The sequence below is a fragment of the Arachis ipaensis genome, chromosome B5, assembly GCF_059453495.1.
Source record: "Arachis ipaensis isolate K30076 ecotype BB chromosome B5, ASM5945349v1, whole genome shotgun sequence".
In the NCBI taxonomy this organism is placed as follows: Eukaryota; Viridiplantae; Streptophyta; class Magnoliopsida; order Fabales; family Fabaceae; genus Arachis; species Arachis ipaensis.
The window spans coordinates 75,621,965-75,648,102 of record NC_142440.1 but is presented as its reverse complement, the minus strand read 5'-3'; the positions used below and the strand labels follow the sequence as shown (position 1 = coordinate 75,648,102).

At 34.1% G+C, this 26,138-nt stretch overlaps 1 protein-coding gene across 2 annotated transcripts; it reads right to left on the bottom strand.

Annotated features, from left to right (window-relative positions):
- Nucleotides 1-792: 792 nt before the first annotated feature.
- Nucleotides 793-20,739, bottom strand: LOC107643671 (Major facilitator superfamily protein). 2 transcript variants are annotated; one of them, XM_016347387.3, is made up of 12 exons: nt 20,335-20,739; nt 20,110-20,242; nt 19,271-19,471; nt 15,472-15,571; nt 8,588-8,700; nt 5,362-5,455; nt 5,128-5,284; nt 3,846-3,992; nt 2,557-2,630; nt 2,325-2,413; nt 1,576-1,690; nt 793-1,388 (listed from the first exon to the last, which is right to left on the bottom strand). In XM_016347387.3, the coding sequence occupies exons 1-12, from the start codon at nt 20,519-20,521 to the stop codon at nt 1,206-1,208; spliced, it is 1,593 nt and encodes a 530-aa protein (XP_016202873.1). In that variant the 5' UTR covers nt 20,522-20,739; the 3' UTR covers nt 793-1,205. The 2 variants fall into 2 exon arrangements, with proteins under 2 accessions (XP_016202873.1, XP_016202874.1); XM_016347388.3 differs by having other exon boundaries at nt 1,597-1,690; nt 20,335-20,734.
- Nucleotides 20,740-26,138: the final 5,399 nt, after the last annotated feature.

Sequence of the window (26,138 nt, the reverse complement as noted above, 5' to 3'; positions counted from 1 at the left end):
TCTTCCCTGTGCTAATGTGTTGATTTATTTAGGGGTAAACATTTATGTTTAGTTTTTAATTTAGGGTTCCAATATCATTTTTGATTTGTTGATTCTTTCCTTTTTGAATGCAGAATTAATTCTAGTCCATTTTTTTATTTTTAAATTTTTTAAATGCAGATTTGGTTTTTTATTCTTTTCAAATTTTAAAACTTTTCTTTGTTTTTGCAATCGAAAATATCCACTATCCAATTCGATCATATTCGCAACTTTACAGATCGAATCAGATTCGAATTCAAAAGTGCAGATCCTGGATCCGATCCGATATTTTATCGTGCGGATCGAATCGAAATTATAGCCATATCTGATCTAATTCTGATCTAATTCATGTGCAGCCCTAATTAAAATGTCTCCATATAACCTCAGTCACAAATTCAGACAGTGAAAACAACCACTAATTTAATTATCAGGTTAAACTGTGAACACTACGCCTTTTTGGTGCGGCCCTTCCGCAGACTCTACATTTACGCGGTATGCTAGTGCACCGGAATGTCTTATTATTGTAGTCAGCTCAGTTTCAGATATTCGTTTAGGATTAGTTAAACTATCCGAAATTGATACTAGTATACAGATAAGAATTTATCATATTTTTTTTATTTATTTCCTTTTTGGTCTAGAGGTTATATGAAAATAAGTGGAAGGCTCACTTTCAATACAACACAATCCATACCCAAAAGACAGGCAATCAATATCTTAAGAAAAAAGTGAAATAATGGTATGTAACTAAATTCCTAACTATTAGTTTTAGCGGTATACATTTAAGAGAATGAAATTATAGAATTATTATGTATTGCTTACATGCATATGACTCAAACAACCCGCATTGGAGAAGGAAATGAAAAAGATATGCGTCAAATTAACTTCTACTGCTAAGTTCTAATGAGTATACTTTAACATGGTGTAGTAGTCAGCAGTCAAAGTTACATATAGCATTCGGTAGCAACTGCTCAAGTTTGGGAATACAAACATCAAAATTTCGCTGTACATTGATCAATAATACAAGCTGCTAACCTTGCAGGGATGCAAACTCATTCGTTTTCCAATAAAGGCTTGTTGCACGGATTAAGGACCCCAGCCAGAGATCAGTGTCACAATATCCTGCCCTTTTTCAATCGGTTAAGGCCTGTCATGTACATGGATGACATGTTGTCAAGAAACTCTAATGCTCATGCTTTCAGGCTCAAAGACCGTTCAATTTCTTCAAGCGACCGCCCCTTGGTTTCTACGATGAAGTAATAGGCAAATGCTGCAGCTACCAAAGAAACTGCTCCAAAGCTGGCATATACTGGTGCAACTCCGAATTTCTCCACCAACTCAAGGAAGAATAAGCCCACTACAAAGTTGCACGCCTGAATATGAAGCATTAAATACTAAATTGAACACACCATGATGAAAAAGAATGGCTGGTATATAAATCAACTTACTGTATTCTTCGGTAGTTATGAAAACAACTTTGATAAAGACAAAGCAACAAAAAAGTGAGATAAAACAGCTTCCAATAATACAGGCAAAGCAACAAAATATTTTATTACCCACCCAATGGGTAGAAAAACTGACCCCCATGATCTTCCCCCTAGTCCTTGTGCTGCTAAGCTCCGGAATAATTATTCCTGTCACAGGACCAGCTCCAATTGCAAAAGAGAATATATACCTGTGAAATTGGATAGAGGGAAAATGCATGATTCATTTTCCAAAACCTCAGAAAATATCAAACTCTGGAAACCTCAGGAATCAAATCTTGGTGTCATCATCTGTGGTCAATTTTGAATGGTGAAACAATTATACTGACAAAATGTTTTTCTGTTGTTTTCTTTTATGATAAAAAAAATATTGATATGTTATTTCACAACATTATTCAGTGAGTAAAAATAATAAGCTATTCCAAATCCAAAGGCAACCTTAATACGGATACCATTTTGGCCAGAAAATACATAGAACCGTGACTTTGTAAACAATACATGGCAAAGGTACTATTTAGCTAGAACAGCTCATAATAAAAAGCAACTATAAATTTTTCACACTTTTGGTTATATGCAGCACATGCATGCTGCTTTAAAATTACTTGAGTTAATACATCCAAACATAATTTATTCCAAAGTAGCTTTTATTCCCTTTCTTTTCAAACTTATTATCCAAATATCCATGGTTAACTATTCCAATCATACCGAATTATTTAGCCATAGTCTAACCAAGTTTAAAACACCCATTTCTACAAATAAGTAAACACAAGCTAGCGGAAATATTTATTCGATAAACTATTATATCAGCAGCAAGTGAATTCATACATGATAGTTCCCAGTATTGATAAGTTGTTGCTTAGCAGCTCATCCAATGGAAATACGACAGCAAAAGCCACAAGAAACATAGAAATTGCCTACAGAGAAGCATATTTGAAAATCGTTGGTAAAACAGTCAAAATGCTGGTCTGAGCTAGGTACAAGACAAAAAGCAATTGATTTGTGCGCCTATGCACACACGTGAATGGTTGTGCTATTGTTACATATTGTACACTCTCACCATCCCCAGGTAGCTTCCTATTAGAAGTTTCTGTCTTCCTTCCCTATCAACCAAGTATAAAGCACAGAGTGCACCTGAAAGAAACAAATAGGTCACAGCAATTGGAATTTGATACCTAGGGATCGTTATGTCTAAGTATTCTGTTTGGTTCAAAATAAAAGTAGAAACTGAAATAAATGAAACGACTAAATTACCCTATTAATTAAAAAGGAAAAAAAAAAAAGCCCAACTCCCTAACCAACTCTGCAGACATTCCTTTCCCATTTCCCATCTGTCTCACTATTGTTATCATATTTGATTTCTTGAATTTGCTCTGTTGTTCTCCTCTTTATTTGCTCTATTGTTTTATGGTGCCTTCTTGAATTTGTTTCTATACTTGGTTGTAAGGGCTACTAGAGAAGAGCAAATTGGTTGCTATTGATGCTGGAAACAAGGGCTACCCTCAAAATAAGGTATGTAACTTGATGATTATGATATCTTTGACATAAAATTTCTGATGCATTGATGATGACACTGATCTTAGGTAGTTAACATCGTGGTTAGCTTTGCATAAAGTCACAATTTGACTAGTTGTTTTCAACTGTGAGGGGTTTTGAGGTTTTCAGATTTGATGAGTTATTGTGGTGTCTGATCCTTTTTACTGGTTCTTTAAAGAACAAATTTCACAAGCTAGTTGAACTTTAATGGATAATTACCACTTTAATTTTGTGATATCTCTCTACCTTCATTCTGTTTCTTTGAAGGGATGAAAAGTAAGTTATTATGTCTTAGATTTTCAATAGAGGTACTTATCAAGTAATAGATAGAGGGAAATAATGAACTAATTCGGTGTGTCGATGAAATCAAAGGGGAGAAAATGAAGGTTAGAGGGTGATTGAGTTTTGGGGCACATAAGTTTGTGCTAAGAGTTATTTTTTACACCATGGCGGCAGCGATGGGACAGAGGCTTCAGCAAGGTCTGCATGATGGTGGTGCTTCAGCATTTGAGAAGAGAAACAACGAATGAGAAAAAGCCCTAATTAGTTTTGAACAAAAACTTGGAATTTTAAACTTTGAATGAGGGTATTCTTTGAAGAAATTATTAGTAAAATTTCAGTCGCCATCCCAAAAAATTGCAGTCCCCACTTTCTTGAGGTACTAAAGGGACTGAAATTTTAGTTCTAGTCTCAAGCCAACAAACATAGTAGTGAGTCTCATTCCCTCGGTCTCAATCTCAATACCTCAAAACAAACACAGCCTAAGAGAAATCAAGTTTGTGAATGCAAAAGAATGCAGTGTAGACTGTTCACCTGCAAAGTTAGTAAGTCCAACGAATAAGCTTGCCAAAGCACTGCTTTGAATTCCAACATCTTGGAACGTCAATGATGAAAAGTATAGAACTCCATTTATTCCAGCAAACTGCTGAAGTGTAAAAAGAGTCCCTCCAATAAAGGCAACTGCATTGTTACATGATAATATCACGAATTTCATTCACAATTCAAGTAATGACAGCAAGTAATGACTATCAACGTATACTTATATATCAAGAGGGGGAAGGTCTACTTCATGCAATGCATAAGTCAAAGCTGATAAACTGATGTCGTAGTTAAGTTAAAATACTCATGGATCCATATATTTGGTATAATCAAACATATATTCTTTGCTGGACGTATCACTAGGAAGAGATAGAGAAACAGGTTTTATAGGTCAAGTCAACCAATTTGACCGGCTACTTTTGTCCTGTTCAGTTTCTATTATTCAACAAGAAAAAAAAGTCTAATCCACTGGTTTGAGCAGGTTGGGGAGAGTTTGTTTGTTTTTATATCATATCCCTCACTCACACTTCACCTCACTGGGCCAAAGCTTAAAAGATTGCCACCAGGTCACACCGTCACAAATGTATAGTAGCCCATTTCTATCTCTCATTCTCACTGCGAGGACTAATGTGTTTAACTTTTGTATTGCAAAAGATTCATTTCTACCCCCTCAATCTTGTAATGAATGCTTCACATAAACACTACAATATCAAGCCGAAGTTAACCTTTTCATTTCTCTCTCAACCAGTGTCTACACACTCTCTGATTTACTATTAAAAGAGATTTTACTAATATATATATATATATATATATATACACTTTTAGGATCCGGTATTATTTATTGTTTATCTTTATTTATTTTCAGATAGTATTTATCTATTTTACGGGAGGCTGACTAATGATCATTATATATTTTAGGACACCCTAAAACTTTTTTCCCTCCATCAGTTACAAATGTTTCATATTCCAAACATAGTAATGAACACCTCCCTCCCGCCTGTGAGTATTCTGTGAATCTCTTTAGCACCAAATCCCTAGGTCCAACAGCTCTTGGAAACCTAAAGCTTCACCTGATTCTCCATTTTTTTTTTTTCAGTTTCTCATGCCCCTGTACTAATTTTTTGCAAAATCATTTGTGTCATATGGTGCCACACAATTCCAGACAATGACCTATATGCCTATGGAACATATGTCTCTCCTAGCCAGATACTCAATCTCGGTTAGGGAAAAGATTAAATTTCCACGCACAGAATAGCCAAGACCACCTTCATACAACCTCTAGAATGTGGCTCCTCCAGGATCTCTGACCATCTACTGTCCAAATCACTGCCATCACTCATGCTGACAGACTGAAATTCTTCAATTGCATTCTCTACTTCAGATGCACCCCAAAGCTCCCGTATTACTGTTTTAGCTTCATCCATTCTCCCAGCCTGACCAGAAATATTATAGCTTTGTAAAGAGTGTACAAGCTTATAAATTGTCACATAGAGAGATCACAAAGTCCTACCTTACAAAGCCACCGTGGACTCTCGATAGCAAACTGCATACCAAGTGCAACAACAAAACCAGGGACACTCGCAATATACAACATTGTCCTCCACCTGAAATATATATTTATCAATGGCATATAGGCATTATTCGAAAATAAGTTCCAGTTTCTAAAGAATGTAAGATACAGAAAAAGCAAGAATCATTATCAGAGTAAACCAGAGAGGACCAAAAGCCAGCTCCCATATGAATTCATGAAAAGGTTTTATTTCAGTGAATATTTTAAAAATGTATTCATATTAGTTTTAAGCATTTTAAGTTCTAAGTGCAAAAAATTGAAATCAAGACATCCCTAAGGCCATCACTACCAGAGTGCTTCAATTTTCATCCCTCTGATCTAGGTTGTCAAGGATAGGTTCTTTGAAAGTCTAATAGGAAAAGCTCTTCCGGTAACCTAGGTTGCTAAGAATAGGTTTCTTAGAGGTCTAGTAGGAAAAACCCATTTTATCTATCTTTTTTCCGCTATGTCTTTGGGCATGCCTTTTACTGAATAATCCTTATCTATTGTGATAAAACCCCTAAGCCCCAATCTATTTCTTATCATCTGGTATCCACGTCGTAGGTAAATTCTTATTTATCTACACATTCCATGGGTCTTGTTTAGTCTCTTTGTTTTTTCTCTTTAATTTCTGTAAATTCACGTTAGAGTTAAAAAAAAAACGAAAAAAATTCTTATTTATTTTGGTTTTCCAATTATTCTATTTTTAGGTCATTGTCTGCACAAAAAAAAGTCGCAAAAAAAATTAAATTATGAAGAAAATTATGAGGAACCAGTTTGTGCCATCATCATACCACAATGAATTTTTTTGAAGATTTTGTAAGTTGCAACAAGGTTCACAATCAGTGATGGAGAACCACAAGGAGTTTTTATATTTGATGGACAAGGCTAATATTAAAAGGAGTCCTGAGGTTCTTATGGAATGATTTTTGTTTGGATTACGTGAAGAACTTGCAGATAAAGTCCAACGTTACCGTTACGCAACCATGGAGGATTTGGTCAAATTGGCCATTGACAGGGAGCAGATGCAACAAATGATAGATCGCCATAAGAAGAGAATTTCTTCTACGCCTATCTTTCATTCTTCTTCAAAGCCAGAGATGGAAGAATTTGTTGAGTATGCTGTAGAGGGTGATGTGTCCTTGGAAGATTCAAAAGTGTAGAATTTCTCAACTGGGTTCTTGGGATGTAAGGAATTTAAAAATCCAGAGAGAAGAAACAGAGAAAGAAAGTGAGTGTTTGAGTGAAAAGGATCAATGTTTAATTGAAAGCGAGAGTTTTGAGAGAAAATATGAGAATAGTGAGAGGAGTCAATGAGTGACAAAGAAACTGAGAGCAATAAACACACTTGTGAGAGACATCTAGAAAGTTCTAGCTTAGACAAGAGTACATTAGTATCATTGAATTCCATGGAATCCTTAGTTTCTCATACATCTAACCACGAAATTCTTAGTGTTTTTATATCAATTTTCCCAGGCTTTGTAGATTCACTGATCAATTATGGAGGCATTAATATGGATGAAAAGAAAGGAAGACAAATTGCACACTTTGGACAAGATGGTGAAAGTATGGTTGGAAATATTGAACTTGCACACATGAAGGACATGGTCACAATTCAATGGGTAGAGAAGAGCCATCAAACCATGGTATTTAAACCCAGAGATTGGGTTTGGATTCCTTGGAGGGACGAAGAGCATCTCATTCAAAATTCGAGGACGAATCTTTTTGAAGAGGAAAGATGGTATTTTTGTCATCTTAGAGCTAAGGGACAGAATGATAATCTTGTCATATTCAAGGATCTAAATTCTAGAAGAATTGTGCCATGCCAGTCTTAGATATTAAGAAGACCAAGAGTCCGTCTCAAAAATAGTGGTGCTAAAAGGGCAACAATTCATAAGGCCCATTGAGCTAAAGCAAGACAACAAGAAGCCCAATAAAGTTTTTCAAATTCAATGGAAGGCATAATTTATTAATTTTCGAATTTTAGTCATTTATTTTTAATTTGTTTTGCTATTAGAGTTTGTTCGAAGATTTGATTTACTCTTGATTTGTTTAGTAGTATTTTTAGGGATTTTAAATTTAAATCAAATCTGATCTAATCTAATAAGATCAAATTTGATTTAAATCAGTTATCATATCTTTAGGATTTTAAAATTTAAATCAAATCTGATCTAATCCAATAAGATCAAATCTGATTTAAATTAGTTATCTTATCTTTAGGATATTTAATTTAAGTTATCTTATCTTTTAGTTAGTTTGTTAGGGGCCTATTTAAACCTTTGGTGAGACAATTTACACAACTTTCATGAATAAAATTTCCTTAGTACTTTATGCACGTTTTTTTAGTGTGATTAAGTGAGGTGAATGATTTGTTTCGGCTTGTTGCATGGAGAAAATTGAGTGATTCAATTTTTATCTCTCTGATCTAGGTTGCTAAGAACATATTTCTTAGATGTCTAATAGGAAAAACCCCTTTTATCTATCTTTTATGTTTTTGCGGTGTCTTTGGGTATGCCCTTTACTGAATAATCCTTATCTATTGTGATAAAACTTCTAAACCCCAATCTATTTCTTATCAAAAAAATTGCAGTGGACAGATTACCAATAAAAGTACAAGATGAAAATACATAGAACTGAATTTCAGTCCTAACACACCTCAGCAGTAAGGAAGATCAAGGGCAGAATGGGAAAATAACTCCTTTTCAATTTTCATATAGGAGCAGAGGTAAGAAAATAATGGAACGAGGTTATAAATAGAAAAGAGTGGGGTAACTAGAGAGTAAGAACGAAGTAGAGTAAGAATTAAGGAGAGAATTGGCCTCCCAAATGGCAAATATCATTTTTATCATTTGCTATACACTCATACACACTTACATAATATAATTCTTCACTGATTTGGGATATATCACACTGATACTCCCTTCTCTGTGATTTCATATTCTTGTCTCTTCCTATTCTCTTCTATTACTCCCTACCGCATCCATATATTGCTGCTACTTAATTCTGTTCTGCTTCCTAAATATCTCTGGGAGTCTTACAAAACCAAGCCATTTTCCAACTAGTTGTGGTGAACAGAATTTAGAAGGCCTAACTAATTATTCATGAAATAAAAATGTGAAATTGAGAAAAGTTATGAGTTAAATACTAATTTAGTTTTTAAAACAAAAAAAGTAGACAAGAAACTCACCAATGTGGATCATTCTCAGAAGAAATTCCAAGAAATAATGAAGCAATAATGCCAACACAAGTGCCGATTTGACATAAAGAGCCTAGTGCCCCCCTGTATCTTGTCGGAGCAACCTACGACACATTGAACAGACATATGAATGAAACCGACTTATTATTTTTGTCTTACTCTTTTTGTCAACATTATGCATTTTGGTCCCTTAACTTACCAAAATTTTCGGTTTGGTCCTATACCTTTTCTTTCTATCCTTTTTCTGCCCTCTTATGTTTCATATAATTAACAATTTAGTCCCAGTTAACTAATTACATCACACAACAGACAGAAAATATTGACATGGCAAAATCATCCACATGTGTCCTACATGAATACCATTTGTGCCATGCCAACATCTTTTTGTCAACGCGTTGATCAACAGAAGATAACACAACAAATGGAGGCAACATTGCTAAACAAGACAATGTCAGTGATGTGGTCAGTAGTTGGAGGGAGGCAGTAATGGGAAGTCACTGATAGTGCTGGGACCTGTGAAGTGAGGACAGCAGATAAGGTTGCGGAACAACACAAGGTTTGTCGAAAAACTTATCAGGATAGTGATCCAGGTGTTGGAAAGAGTGGCTTTTCAAGTGTTTTGAAATATTATCAAGTTGTTTTGAATATTGTAGATTTGTTGCACGACTTTGTTTTTGGTACAAATCGCTTATTTTGAGACATGATTATTTCTTGATCGGATTTCATGCAACTCGTTTAGTTCGAGTTGTTTTGCAGCTTAATGACTTGTTTTAATACAAATCATTTTTCAAATTTATAGTACAGATTTCCTACTACTTGTTTTGATACAAATCGTTTATTTTAAAACTCGTAATTATTTCTGAGTATAACCTCGTCTAGCTCGTTCAATACGAGTAGTTTTAAGGTTTTGTGATTTGTTTCATTTCAAATCATTTAATTAAAACGTGGCTATTTTTTTATCTGATTTCATACAACTAGTTTAAATCCGAGCTGTTTTTAGGACTTTATAACTTGTTTTACAACTTTGTTTTACTTTGAGTCATTTTTAAGTATCAGATCATCTTTATAGCTATCGGAATTCGTTGCTTTATCCATCGTGCCCGCTCGAGGTCGAGCTTTATGAAGTTGGACTCAAGCAATCAAGCGGATCGGATTATCAAATGAAGCTTTTCAATAATTTGTTCAACTCGTTCATTCCGAGTTTTTTATAGATGACTTGTTTTTTATACAAGTCACTCTTTCGAAGCACAACTCGTTATATATCAATTTATTTTGCGCGATTTGTTTTAATGCAAATTGCTTATATGGTTATTTTTTCCTCGATTTCGTTCAACTCATGACCTTGAATTATTTTAAATCATCAAGCCAGATTATAACCATTGGACACCAATTTGAACCTCGTCGCTTTATCCGAGCGACCAATAAAAAGGTCGGCTCGTGATTTTTGCACTTTGTCGAGCATAAAATGGCACCTTAAGTGAAGGGATTATATGCGTATTTCCTTCCCTTTCTATTTTTTACAAGGTGGTTATCCTTGTGTGTGATACAATTCATTTCACCCGAGCTGTTGGAGGTTTGTTTTTACGTTTCGATTTTGTTCAAAACATTTACAATCAATTCTTTCCTTTCCAACTTGTTTCTGTACGAGTCGTTTGGTTGAAGAGTTGTTTTTCTTGTCATTTTTGTTTTTACCCTTTTAATTTTTTACAACTCATTTTATATCGAGTTGTTTCAATTTTGCTTTAGAGATTCATTTGATACAAATCACTTTTTAATGCTTTGCTTTAATGATTTGTTTTTATACAAATCACTTTTAAAGCTTTTCTCTTAGATTGACACTTGTGCTCGATACAAGTTGGTTGAAAATATGGATAATTGGCACAACTCGTTTAAACCGAGTTGTCCTTATATTGTAGATGCTGGAACAAGTTTTCTTTGGACAACTTGTTTTTGTGAAGTTGTTCCATTTTATACGACTAAGTTGTCATCTTTGAGGTCGGATACTTTGTAGTAACCCTTTTCCAAGACTTCAGTGATCTTGTAGGGTCCTATCCAGTTTGCTGTCAGCTTTCCTTCGCCCAACCTCTGTAGCCCGATATTTTTCTTATCAAGATGAGGTTGTTTGTGGCAATCTCGTAGCCATCCTTTGCCTCAAAATCTCTTTTCTTATCCGAGTTTGCTATTGAATTTCTGAAAGAAGGTCGAGCTCTTCTTTTTTAGCTTGAATGTTACCAACCTCATTGGAAATTTTCTCAAAGCTTCTTCTCTTATCTGAGTTTGCTCTCAGATTTCTCGAACGAGGTCAAGTTCTTGTGTGTTCCGACTTCATTGTAGAATGTTGCCCTTGGTTTTTCTTTATTTATGTCAATGGGAATCATGGCTTCTGTGCCATATGCATGTCGAAAGGGAGAATTTTCAGTGGTGGTTTGAGTTGTTCCATATGCTTATAGTATTTGTGTGAGCTCTGAAAAGTCGATCAGTGGAAACCAGCTTGTAACACCTTTTTGCCAGTGACTTGCCCCCAGATGAATTCCATAAATTTCACTTTGGGTTTCATCTAAAACCTTTTGTATTCGAAGTCGGGAGGTGTTGAGATCCACTTTTATAGAGAATATTACAAACTAAGGTGTAGCGTTGAGCTTCTTTCATTAATCTCCTTGCCTCCCTTTACTCTAGAGGAAGGATATCGAACTTGATATATTCAACATTTGGAGTCACCCGTCTCTAAATTATGAGAATGTCGTTCTTGTCGACTTCTTTTGATACTGAAGGTGACTATAGTGTTTCTTAGATCATGATTTTATTATTGTCTTAGACTTTGTACTGGCTAGTTTGGAGATTTACTGTTGAAGTAGACAGGCACAGCTAGGTAGGAGATGAGCTTTACTCTTGCCACAAGAATTTTATGAATTCTTGGAAGGCTTGTTCACATTCTGAGTTCACATGCCCCTTTTATAGTACAGTTTTCTCCTCTTATTTTCTTGCTACTTCTTGATTTTGTTAGGTCCAAGTATTAATGGTTCACTGAATCCTACTATAACCTCTATTGGATAAGACTTGTTAGGCGATTTCTTTCTCCCACCCCCGTTTGCTATTGGAGTATATTCTTCGTGTGATAATTTATTGTTTCCGTTATATACTTCCTCTTGACAGGTTGACTTTCTTCTGATTTTTCCCTTCCTCTTCATGACTTTGATGTCTCTTTCATAAAAGTGATTATACCACAAAACTTACATTTATGTTGTGTCCAATTTCACTATCATTGTTTGGTTGTATGATTGTATTTTTTGTGCCAACAAATCCATTGAACAAATTCCTTTTACAAGACTTTTCATAATTTCTTTAGGGCTTCTTTGGACACCATTCTCGAAAAAGATCTTTTAAATGATATCTTTTTAAAAAAATCTTTTATAAAAGTAAAAATAATTTTATATTTGGATCTCATGCAAAAATATTTTTTTATCTATCAATTATGTTTGAATAAAATAAGATAAAAATACTTTTTTTTATTCATTTATTATATGAAAAACATCTTTTTTTTAAAGAAAAAAGATATAAATTGTAACTTCTCACAAAAGATATTTTTATATTTTTCTAGTACTTTTACTATTACTATTAAAAAATTGCCAAACACACTAAAAAATAAAAAAGATCTTTTTTCTATGTAAAAAGATCTTTTCTTATTGATTTAATGGCGCCCAAACAAACAGCTAATCAGATCAGTTGTTTCTTCTGCTAAAGACCTAGAGTAGTATCGGTCTTGTTTCCTCCTTTCTTTTTCACATTTTCTTTTGCCAATTAAATTTTCTTTTAGTTAAACATTCTTTTCTTCAGTTGGCTTAAGACAATGCTTTGTTTTCTTTTGTTTTGGTTGTGTGTGCTTTCTTTTTTAATGACATTCATCTTTATTGGAGTGAGCATCAAATTCTACAACAGAATTATTTTTTTTTCATATTCATTGGCAGTGATGCAATTTGTGAGCAACCAACGAAAGATGCACCCAAATACGGTCTCATATCCCTTTTATTTGAATCTCCTTAGACTCCACTTTGGGAGTCGGGCTCGTGGGTTTGGTTTTAACCGGTGGTTGAGACGCAACCAGAGCATGAGAACCCAGATTCGGAATAGAGCGATCAGTCCGTAATTCACAATTGCTTTGTTGTTCAACCTGAAGAGGTAATCGGGAACCTTCAAGATCATGGAGGAGGCTTCAGAGCGACCTCGCTCGAGGGCTTCAAGATCATGGAGGCACTAATGTTGAGGGCGTCAAGGAACTAGCTCTTGCATTTAATGGAGCCATTGAGGAGGGAGCTAATGCTACCGGCTCGGGAGGTGGTGTTGATGGAAGAGGATTCAGGAAAGGAGAAGAGGCAGGGACGAGCGGATTTGTGGCTTTCATTATGTGCGACGCGGTCATACCCATCCTGTTCTCCATGTCTGGCGAAGGTAACAAAAACATCGGAGAGGAGAGAGGGAGAAGCTGTGATGATGGCAAGGAAGGTTGCAAGAACACCGGCAAAGAAAGTAGCCGAAGAGCAATGTTTTCCATTCTTTCTTCACTGATTCAGTATGACCATTTTATTTATTTATTTATTTATTTTCATAAAATTTGTGCACTTAGGAATATGCAACTGTTCCATTACCATGAGTAGGTATCTGTGGTTGATTTTTCTGTCTGGTGTGTAGATCGGCACTGGAAGTAAAAATCTTTAGAGTGGATCACCACTTTTTTTTTTTGGACGATGCTGATGAATTTGCGGTTTCCAATCCACCATGGTTGGTGCGGTCATCATCATATCGAGAAGGTGCATTGGGGGCTGGTGTGTTAGCCGCGGCTACGGGTGCATTTATTTAGTATATTTAATCCAATTTAACTGTAGAAGCAAAATCATCATCCCCATTTGATATCGTCTGTCCATTGGGAGAAGTTTTTACGGGTTTTCTGGTATTCATAGAAACTGTATTCCAGCCTCTTTAATATGCTTGCATCCTATTCATGTCGAATGGTTGTCTGACCATCTTGTTGATCATCTGCCATTATCAAGTGTTGAGCTTCAGATCCCCGGCAATGGCACCAATGTTCCGTCAGTTACCTGGAACGGTGATTTGGGCCTGAACGTGAAGTCTAGACTCCTTCTGAGGCAGCGTCCGACTTGTGCTGGTGCCGAAGTGCCACCGTTCGAGTTCCTCGTGAGGAGGTGGGGATGACTCTGATACTTAAGTTAGCAAGGACTTTAGGCAGGTTTTTAGTAAATTGGGACTTGAATATACCTGAGAAGTGTCGGTGTATTTATAGCAGATTAGATAACCACCTTTTAAAGTAATTCCACCTTTGAAAATGGATAACCGTTCCCTTTGTTGGAGAAGTTGTTAAGATTTTCCTTCTAGATAAATAGGAGATATCTTAGGAGTCAATTACTTAATTAGATAAGTGGGACCAAACTGATGTCACTGTGTCCTACCTCTATGAGGTCGGGTAAGAGTAGATTGGAACGATGTCTGTAGGTTAAGCTTTATTCGTTTTGAACTTGGCTAAATTGTGGGCTAGTGCATGAACAGATGGTAATGCTGATACTGGTTAAGATTATGGACCTAAATAGGAGAGAGTAAATAGAGACTGAAAATATATGAATAATTACTCTGATTGAATACGGTGTGCTGTATGGAAGGAACACTAACCTCTATTTAATAAACAGGGAACCCCTAATTCTAATCAAATAAAGAAAAAATAATGAAAACATGGCAAATATCAGAACTTATTCCAAAAAATACTACTGGAGGAGAGGCAAGAAGAAAATAATCGAATGAGGTCTAAGGAGTGAGGGGAACCGAATTTTAGGGAGTTTGTTAGACGTGAGAGGTTATATATAGAACAAGAGGAGCAATTGGAGGTTAGGAAGAATGTAGAGTAAGAATAAAGAGAGAATTGGCCTCTCAAATGTCGAATATCAGTTCTATTATTTCTAATACACTTATACACACATAATATAGTTATTCTCTGATTTAGGAGATATCATAGTGATACTTCCTTCTATGTGATTTCATATTCTTCTTTATTCCTATTCTCTTCTATTACACTCTACTGCATTCATATATTGCGGCTACTTAATTCTGTTCTGCTTTCTAAATATCTCTGGGAGACTTACACTGTTTCTTAAAAAACGTAGTTGAACACTTGATTGGAGTCTAAAAATCACATTGATACATAATAACAATTAAACGAACAAGCCAATAAGCATTTGGTTTCTGCATGAGCGAAGAAAATGTTCCTTCAAATGGGTCTCACTATCAAATAAGTGATGATATTAGAAAGAAATTATTGCATCATTCATAGCTTTTCCTTCTATTAGCTAAGGTCCTCTTATCTCTCTGTACTCTTCTCTTCTCATTAATAAGCATCTGCTGTGTACCAAGCCAATTTAGAAATTAAGGATCTAATCGTAATTGAGTGAAATATGGACTTGGGTGGGTTTTGTAACTAACTTGCCTAGCTGGAAAATGAGTAAGAGTGGGCATTGTTATAAGAGAGAGGTGGGAACTATAAAAGGCTGTGGGAAGTAGTGAGAAGACATGGAAAAAGAGGGAAAAAGATAGGATCACACTCTAGGAGAGAATCAGGTGTCTTGAATACCTTCCTTTTACTTGATAATGATTACAAATACTGGGAAATTGGGTGATATCTAATATCACTCCGTCTCCCTTGTCTTCTATTACTATTTCTTTCTTCTACTTATTCTAGATGCCAGGTTCTTACAGAATCACTAATGGAAAATACAGGACCTAGTATATGGTGTTGACATGAGCTAAATCAACCTAGTATCATTAGAAAGCAAGAAAACGGTTTCCAAAGCTATATAGTTGATATCAACAAGTACCTCAGATATGTATATGGGAACAAGAACTGTATTCACGCCGATACCAAGACCAACCAGAAATCTTCCTCCAAGTATATCATTCAACGAGTGGGCTTTTGCACTGGAAATAAATCAGAATATGTAAGTTCTGACCATTTTGTAGAAAAGCAACAAAAGTGTTAAATCATAGCATTTGCCTTCTGATCAATATAAGTAATGATGAATCACAAGGAATCACAAAATAGTGAGCAATCATCTAATACATAACAAAATCATATTTTAAAAGAAAGGATATGAACAGAAAATTCATTAACTACAATAGAGAAATATTATGAAATTCCCTGTTACCTAACAAAATTTAAGTATCAGAAACATAGTTTACAATCATTAACAGGAGCAAAAGCCATCACCTTAATAAAAGGACAAGAGAGAACAAAAAGAAGGTAAACCCTGTTAAATAAGTTCCCAAGGAATAGAATGAGTAGCTATATGACAGAAGCAAGTTGTTTGTTCCTTTTAAGCTAGTTTAGCAGGTTTAGGAGCAGTAGGGCTAGGCCTAGCTGCTACCTATAAATACTAGGGATTGGTTAGTTTTTAGTCAGTTGGAAAAATCTGTTCATTTTGTTAGTTCAGGAGAGGGAAATTCTCTCCAGAGTTGGTTAGATCCAACAGTGTACTTCAATAACGGGATTGTGATTCACAATCCCTAGTATATCAATAAAATCCCTAATTCTACTAGATCTTAGTTCCTATCAACTGGTATCAGAAGTCCATGGATCCTGGTACTTGTGGTGAATGGTGCAACCACGATCGCACAAAATGGAAGGGAGATTGGATGCGATAGAATCACGTTTTGACCGATTTGAAGACGTGTCGCACGCTACAGGAGATGCTTCAGAGGATCGATGCATGAGTGGATTCCATGGATCAGGGTGCTCTAATCTGCCATGACCGGAGTTCTCCGGCATCGCACCAGGCCGCCAGCGGCTAGCAAGGAAGCAGAACCGCGCCGGAGCAGTGGAGAAAACTAGAACTCCCAATATTTTGCGGTGAGGACACGATGACCTGGATCAAACATATGGAGCAGTTCTTCTTGCTCAGTGCGGTGCCGGAAGAGGAGTGGCTCGCGGTGACGACATTCGTCAAGGAAGGCCGCACGTTCACATGGTTCCGGTGGTGGGACGCGACCGCGCCGACGCTGCAGTGGCAGTCCCTTCGCGTGGCGTTACTACGTCACTTATAGCCTGAGCGGATGCAGAGTCCCTATCAATCACTGCTGAAGCTGCAACAAACCAGCACCATGAAGGACTCTACTGACCAGTTTGTGCTGCACGCACGTCCGCTGCAAGGTCTGGCTCCAGAATTATTGATTGACGTGTTCTTGAATGGATTGAAGCTGGAAGTGAGTAAGGAATGCAGGCTGTTCTCGTTCCAGACTGTGGATGAGTTGATGGAGTTGGTGCAGAAGGTGGAGAATCGTAACATGGCACTGCGGGCTGCTCCTAGCCACAGTGTGGGTACGCCTATGACACAAAACTTCGTTACTAACAAGGCGGTACTCGTACCGGTGGCGACGGGTCCGGCAAGCAAGGGTGCGGAGTCAGGGGTGGAGCCGCCAAAACGGCCGAGGGATGCGTGACCTTAGCAATCAATGGGTTGTACAAAGCTAAACGAGCACGAGGCGAATGCCTTTTCTGCGATAAACCATACTCAGCAGAGCATGTGTGCAAGAACAAGGAATTCAAATTGCTGGTTATGGAACCTGAGACTGAGGAGGAGGGTTGGTCGGAGTACAAAGCCATCCCGGAGTGGAGCAATTGGAGCTCCTTTCCAGAGATCCACCTTGAGGACAAGGTGGTTGTCCAGGGGGGAGTAATGATAGAAGCAAGTTGTTTGTTCCTTTTAAGCTAGCTTAGCAGGTTTAGGAGCAGTAGGGCTAGGCCTAGCTGCTGCCTATAAATACTAGGGAATAGTTAGTTTTTAGTCAGATAGAAAAATATGTTCAGTTTGTTAGTTCAGGAGAGAGTTGGTTAGATCCAACAGTGTATTTCAATAAGGGGATTGTGATTCACAATTCCTAGTTCATCAATAAAATCCCTAATTCTGCTAGATCTCAGTTCCTATCACTATATTAGCAGTTAGTTCCTATCGATTTGGCTCAAAATCATACTTCAAACTATGTGATGCCCTAAAGAAGCATCATATAAAGGAAATTTCCAATGTAATGTTCTTAGATACCAAAGTGATAGAAATTGTAATGGGAAGCTCAATAAGCAAGACTAAATAGTGATATTCATTCAACTAGCCGAAGAGAAAAAGGGATCTTTCAAATAGTATTACTGGCAATAAGTTTACAAACCACTATATTCCACTAGGATAATGCATGAACATTACTTTCTAAAGTAACTCCCGGATAGGTATGAGGTGATCGAAGGACTTTAAAGGTTGCTTTGTTAGGAACCTACAGTTTGTTAGTTTAAATAAAGGTTAAAAGTGGGAATGGACATAGAGAGGATTAGAGAGTAGTGGGAAGCTGCACACTGTAACCAACTCTGCAGAGTTAGCATAGGCCATAGGCAGCAAGATGAGAGACTATCTGTATGAGTGTGTGCGAGAGAATACATTCCAGCATTAGTTTTAAATAGGCTTAGGAGAATAAGAGCTGCTATAGTTCTCTAACTTGCGTTTCTTTCTATTTTTGCAATTCCTACACTGTTATTTTCTACCTAATTCGATACAAATATCAGACTTTGGTGTGTGAACATACACATAATTCTTCTTTTATCTCTGCCTATTTTCTATGATTTCTACCATGCTTTTAAGATTAGAGATTATCCCAAAGAAACCCTAAATGGTAAATGTTAACAAAAAATCTATATCTAGCTCGAAGAAAAGAAAAACTACATAATTAGAAAATTGAGGGAAAAGATAAAAAAGAAGAGGAACAAACCTCTCCACACCAATCTTAATTAAGTTCTTGACAGCCAATTGTAAATATAGCTCACTACTAAATGACAAAGCTCATCAACAACATAATTCCAGCATATTATCTTAGCTAAAAGAAAAGTACAAGCCTTTTATTGGACTCACTTTTCTGTCTACAATCTAGGCTACAATGGAGTGTGGAGAGATGAAAAACAATAAAAACAAATCAGGGAAATGACAAAAAATAAAACAGCAATAGCAAAAGGATAGATAAAAGAAAAGAGAAGTCCTATCATACAAATGAACTGTTTGCAACCAAAGGTTTTAAGTGCACACTATTAGATGCCCATAGTCGCACATCGAGTAGCATGAGATGTTTTATATTGTACTTAAGAAGAGTGGTTCTTCCCCTTAATAGCTAGCTCTTAAGATATGGTTCCTACTTCCCTCAGGTACTTAAAACACTCATGGTAAATTATGATCTTTACTGGCATATCATATCCTTTTGGGATATGGGTCACTTCAGATATGAATAAGTAAGATATCAAAGTAGGCTTTTGGCTTTGACTAACACCTTTTAACTGTTTTTAAATACTTGGAACCATATTGCATGCAAACTTTCTACCCAGTGATTCGATCGAATTTGAATCAAATTAAAACCAGTTAGCTTTTGAAGTGTGCACCATTTGTTGGAAGAAACTGCAGGTCTCAAAATTCACAGAAATGAATCAATTATGGAAATAATATTATCCAAAACTTTTGATGCCCTAATAGACAGTTATGAAGTTAAGAGGATTCCTTTTCAAATTTCTAACATGAAAACTTGATAACCTCTATATATGCAAGAATAAACAGATGCTGCAGTTAAATTTCATGAACCATGTTATTATGTTACCTTGTTATAGCCCCAAGAATTAAGGGTATGGTATCAATCTGAAATGTGAGCCGACAACCAAGTTTATCTGCCAAAGGACCAGCACTTAAGCTCCCAATAAATGCACCAGCAATAAAAATACTGACAACAAGTCCCTCAAGAAATGAGTTTCCATCAAAGCCAAGCTCTCGAGCAACAGAAACAATAGGGCCATTCATTACTCTGCAAAACATGTGATTTTTATTAATTCATATATAGCTAGAACCAAAAAAAAAAAAAAAAAAAAAAAAAAAAAAAAACCTAAATCATTGCATATTTCTTAAAAGTCAAATTTACTTGTGCTATGGTATATCAGATCAAGAATCACAGATAATGGAACACAATATTGGGTTTCACTTTACAAGATCAAGGAGAAATACTGCACCTACCCTATCGAACTTAGTCTTCAACTATAACAATTTTAAGCCTTTAATCTCATTCTGTTATTCTAAATATATTGAAGTACACCCAATCCATGAATTGTCATCTTATTAAGAGAACACATCTCATATATCATAGTAAAATTCTTTTAAATGATATAACAAAACTTAATGAAACAATAACTTAGAAACTTTGAATACCAACATTTGACCAAATTAAACCGCTTTATTTATAAGTTAAAATCTTGATTATTAGATCCTATGTCATGTAACTATCACTTCAACACTACCGAAACAGTTATACCTCAATTCCCGAACAGAAAAGAACAGCAACTTTCAGTTTCACACAGCTATTGTGAAACTTCTTCTCCCTCTACCAACACCTAACTTAGTAGAAAATAATTAGAAGTTAAAAGCAGAGAATTATGAAGAGAAACTGACCCAATATGATACCCAAATATAAAATTGGACATGGAAGCAACGAGAACATGAGGAAAAGCAGGCAACCACCCGTAATCAAATCCCCCGCCGCCACCCCTTTTATTATCAGATGAAGAAAGCTTTCTACCTTCATCTGCAGCATTAGTATTTTGAAGCTCAGCAAACAGATACAATATAATAATCTCACAGGGGAAAGGAGAAAAAAAAGAAACAAAATTTCAAGACCTTCGGGAGTAGTTGCGGAATCCGGCAACTGATCCTTGAGGGCAGAAACTCTGAGTCTGGGTCTGGAATGACCAAACGAGCATTTGAGGGCACCATAATGAAGCTTTTGCGTTCTTTTTGCTTTAGGCAAGTAAAGGTTTGGAATGGAAACAGGAGCAGAAACGATCGCTGCTGAAACGGGCCACATTGGATATCGTCTAAACACCACAGCTTTTTTTTTTTTATTACCACCCGACCACACGTTCGAATTCTTCTCTTTTATTTTTTATTTTTTTGGTGACTACTGACTAGGTTGGATTCTTTCGTTCATGATCAATATACTGAAGGCTTGGTTCTAGGGATGTCAAAAATCCCCAGGAGGCGGGGATCTCCGCGGGACTACTTCGAATGGGGTTTCGTTAGTGGAAAATTTTTTCTGATAGGGATGGAGAGTAAAATTTGTCTGAGACAGGCGCGGAGACTCGAGTGAGGATCTCCGCTCCATCCCCGATAATTTTTCGAATGTTTAAAATTTCTTAAATAACCTTACTTTATTTTTAATATAGGTGGATTTTTTAGTAATTTTACCAATTAAAAAAATCCTAATCCTATTATTCAGTCTTCTCTACTCACTGTGTTGTATAATTTTGATTTTCTCTCCTTTTATGTATCTAAAGCAATTAGACATATAGGATTTATAATTTTAAAATAGTTAGGGTTTGATTTTGAAATAATTGCTTGATTTTCTCTCCTTCTATGTATCTAAAGCAATTATGATTTCTCTTGCTAAGTATGCTAACCATCAAAGAATACTTGATGTTAAAGACCATATCTTATTGCTTTTTTTTTAGAATGAAAGTTGTATTTTAAGATTTTATTTTATGGATTATAATTTGTTATGTTGTATTTCTGGACTTATAATCTTGGATAAGATATGTTTGTGTGTTTGTAATAGTATTTTGTAGTTTATTTTTTTTTTTTTTGATATTTTTTACTATAATTTTCATATGAATGTTAAATATAAGGGGATGAGAATGGAGCCCCACGGAAAACATGGGGAACGCGGAGAATGGGGATGGGGACAATTATTCTCCTATGGTGGATCGGGGCGGGGATGGGGATTAATTTTGGGGGCGGGGACGAGGAGATCCCTGCTCCCCGTCCCCACCCCATTGACATCCCTACTTAGTTCAGTGGTTGGATATGTTTTTAAGAACAACAATTTTTTTTTATTTTTTAAAAGATTTTATAAGAAAGTAACAATAAATTTATATTTAAATATTTTTTATTATTATGTAAAAACTATTTTTTTAAGAAAAAAGATGTAAATTGTAGTTTTTTATAAAAAAATTATTTTTTTAGTGTTTTTATTTTTATTACTAGAAATTTATCAAATACGCTAAAAAATAAAAGGGTCATGCTACACATCCATGTAATTTTGTATCCAAATCCATCTAAGTTGGCCCAACACAAAAAAACTTAATACTATTAAATGAAACGTGAAATACACGCGCCTAACACATACGAAACGACCGCTCTTGCCCAATGCTTCTTCTCTTCTTCTTCTTCTCTTCTCTCCCGCTCTTCTTTTTCTTCTTCTTCTTCTCACACTCGTTTACGCACGGAGCATCCTCTTCTTCTTCGCCTTCTTTTTCGCGTTCCTCCTCCTCCTCCTCATTCTCCTCCTTATTTTTTACGTTCCTTCTTCTTCACGTATTTTCTCCTTATCGTCATTCTTTTGTTGTTGTTACTACTGTATTTTTTTTGTCTTTTCCTCATTCTCTCTCGGGTGAAGAAGTAGTAGAAGGTGAGGAGGAAGAGTTTTGATTGTGCATAACAGAAATAAACCAAATACATCATTATGGTGAAACAATTCTATAGTACTGAGTGAACGAAATATAATACATTATATAAAATCAAATTCAAATAGTTTTCTGCATAATGAACCGAACACAGTATTCAAGGTAAAATAATTGTATAGTATTGAGTGAACGAAACATAATCCATTATATAAATTCAAATTCAAACAGCTCTCTGCATAATGAACCGAAAACGTCATTATGGTGAAACAATTCTATAGTACTGAGTGAACAAAACAATATTCCATTATATAAAATTAAATTCAAACAGCTTTCTGCATGATGAACCGAAACACATACTCACGGTGAAACAATTATGTAGTACTCAGTGAACGAAACATAATCCATTATACAAAATCAAATTCAAAACACCTCTATCTACAATTTAGATATTATCAATTCAATTCAATTCAGATTCAGAACACCTCCGTCTATTCAATTCAATTCAAATAAAATTAGCAATTGCATTCCATTGAATTCGATTCAAAATTGAATAATCCAAATTGCTCTCATTCAACTGATTTGATGTTGATTCATTCATTGTTTCAATTTAAAAGTCCAGATCGAAAAAGAAAACAAAGAAGAAGAAGAATGACAAAACTTATTACGTTGAAGTCAATCCAGATCTATAACGAAGAATGCGAGTAGAGAAAAAGAAGAAGAACAAGAAAGAAAACGCGAACAGAAGAGAACGACGAAGCCTATAACGCGAGCAGAGAAGAAGGTTTACGTTGAGCAAAAGTCATAGAAAATTTATGTTATATATGGTACGTGAATCACAAATGATTTGGAGATTAAAAAAGCGCGTATAACAAAAAGGACTTGGATAACATCCATGTATTTTTTACATGGATGTGAAGCATTATTGAAAATAAAAATGAAAAGAATTTTTTTTTTTACTAACTTAACAACACCAAACAAACATTAGAAAATTAGAACGGCAGAATAGTTGGTCGATTGATCGAGTATTTCATTATCAATGTGCATGTAATACAGTAATATTAAGAGTCAGCTTAAATAAACAACTTAATTAAGTTCTTTTAAAGAAAGAGTTTAAAAAATAAGAATTTATATTAAAAGTAGTTTATAAATAAATTATTTTATACTTGATTTTTTAGCCACAGAAGTAGTTATTTTAAAGTTGTAATTTTGGATAAATGACTCAAAAAATACAAATTTTTTTTATATAAGAGAATGAATATTAAAGTAACGACGATGACAAATACCTTCCAATATTAAATGTTGATTTTATATAATTTAATCAATAAGATTATATGAAAAGATACATAAAAAATATACCAAGCTATATAAAGACAAAACCACATGATACAAAAAAAAAAAACTGAAACTGGAACAATAATACCATATATACCACACATAATAAAGTACAAATTTAATAATAAAAAATAGAACAATAGAGTGATAAAAAAATACCTGACAAAAATATATGCGTACAGATAAAATATTATATGAAAATAGAGGCAGAAGAAGAAGGCTAATATTTTCAATAAAAATAAAAAAATATTTTTTTACAGAATTAAAAAAAATGAATAGTACAATGGTGTCTCTTATTTTGCTGTGAACAAAAATATTTCTTTGATAATTAGAAATAACAAAATAGTGTTTAGAAAAAAAGAAATATTTTTTATTTTTTTTAAAAGTTCTTAGAATAATTTTTTAAAAAATTAAAAATATATTTTAAAAATTGTACCAAATATATTAATTTGACTTCTCATAATTCAAGAGTCACAAAAAATAAGATTTGGCACTTTTCAATCGAGCTCTAAATCAAGAGTGCATGCTAATGTAACAAAAAAGTAGTAACCAGTTGAAGATTTATTTTAATAAATAATTAGATATTTATTTAACAAAATATGTTATTTTATTTTTATTAATTTGTTAAATAAATTTAAATAATTTTCTTTTTTTATACAAAACTTTTTCATCAAATTTAAATATTTTCTGTTTTAAAGATTATTTCTTAGAATTATAGACGGTTGAAATGTTAATCTCAAATGTGGCATTATTTAATTTAGGATCTAATTTTTGATAGTACAGAAATTAAACTCCTTGGACCATCCGATTTCTGTTTCAACAAAATTAAAAAATTTTAAGTACATAAATTGGACCCTTCGATTTTAGTTCTTTCCACAATTTTAAAAAACACTAAAAATTACAATATTAAAGTATATCATTTAACTCACTTTTGTATAAAAAAATAACCCATAAAAGTATCCAAATAAAAAATATTATCGGTTATCATCTATTTATATATAAATACATGTATTGCTTAATTCATTTTAAATATATATTTTATATTTTAATATATATTTTATACGAATAACTGATTTAATAACTTACTTTTTATGTACACCTAACATAATTGAGACTAAGTTACTAATTTTAGAAAGTTGCTTCAGTTTTTTTCACTTAGATGGAGATTTTGCTCATCTAATAATAAAAAAACAAAATATAAATTACTACTATGCCAACGAACTTTAGAATATATATTTTAATTGTTAATATTTTTTTCTAAATTACTCTTACAGATTAATTTCGGTTCTTTTAATCAAATTTTTAAAATGTATATATTACACAAATAATTATCTAACAAATTTTATTATAAAATAATTAAGTCCAAAAATATCATTATAAAAAAATAAATTTTTCTCAAAATAATAGAAGTACCCATCTATATGATAGAAATAATATTAAAGACTTATGAAAAATAAAAATTTATTAAAAATTATCCAATTCAAAATTTTTTAAAGTATAATTTGAGTGTTTTCTAAAAAATAAGTAAAGTTAAGTTTGTATCAATACATTTAAAAGTTTTCAATTGACCATATAATGTATTAAAATTTATAATACCTAAAAATATATAAAATATTTTTTATTTTTTTAAATAAAGCACATAAAGTAATTGTTACTATAGAAACTTTACAAAAAGTTATTATTAAATCTAAAGTTTAATTATTTTTAATACTAAAATTATACTTGTTTTTAAATTAGAATAATTGTAATATCCCTTCCAGCAAAACATCTTGCTTAAATCATGGTATTTTTACTAAAAAGAATATTATGTAGCATTTTCTAATATTAACTACTTAATATTGAGTCTTTATGTCAATATTGCGTTTCAGTTTTAAAAAAATTACAAAAGATTTTTTTTATTTATTAAAATCATATATTAAATATCTCCAAGTAATAATAATCACATAAATACTAATAATAATAAATCTTGTATAAGTAAAATTAAATAATCTGCGGGTTCCCCAATCATTGATGGTTCTAAAACTGCTAAACCTACGTTACAGGCAATAGTACCTAGAATAACTACGGGAAAAATATATAAAAGATCGTTTGGCCATGTGGGTTTTCATAATAATTATGACTCATTCTTTTAGCCAATTTCGCTCTTAATACAGGATTATTCAAGTCAGGTTTTTTTTGTTATTGGGATAAGTGAATTCTTATTGATCCATCCTCCGAAAGAACCAGACATGATAATTTTTTATCATCCGGCTCAAGCATCAATCAAACGAACCGAGTATACCTATAGAAAAGTTTATATGTAAAAAAATGGACTGGATTCTGTTTTACAGAGTTACACAACTATCTATTGTGAAAAACTCATTTCTTATTTGTAAATGCTAAATACCCAAATAGGCTTTCTTAAATTAATAGTGCTTTCTAGGTCATCAACTCAAATACAACACCTACCTTTCTGTATAAAATAGAATCTTAAGCTACAAGAGTGAAAGGACTTTATGAAAGCAACTTGATTTATAAACAAGTTTCACTATTCGTCCACAGCTTCGTATTCAGTCTTCAAGCCTGTGACACTAAAAGGGATAGAAATTTTGGGGTGAGAATGCCATGAAAGTAAAGAATAAGATGCAAATAGTTAATTTAGTTCATCAATATTTACTTTCATTAATTCTATAGAACTCTTTGAAATTATAT

Bases quoted from the DNA above. Each gene is read 5' to 3' on its own strand.
- LOC107643671 (XM_016347387.3), bottom strand. From the start codon at position 20,521: ATGTGGCCCGTTTCAGCAGCGATCGTTTCTGCTCCTGTTTCCATTCCA. The intron at 3,993-5,127 runs GTTGTATGAAGG...GTAACAATGCAG, and splicing joins GGAGGAGCCACATTCTAGAG to TTGCCTTTATTGGAGGGACT. The intron at 2,414-2,556 runs GTGAGAGTGTAC...GCTTCTCTGTAG, and splicing joins TAGGAAGCTACCTGGGGATG to GCAATTTCTATGTTTCTTGT.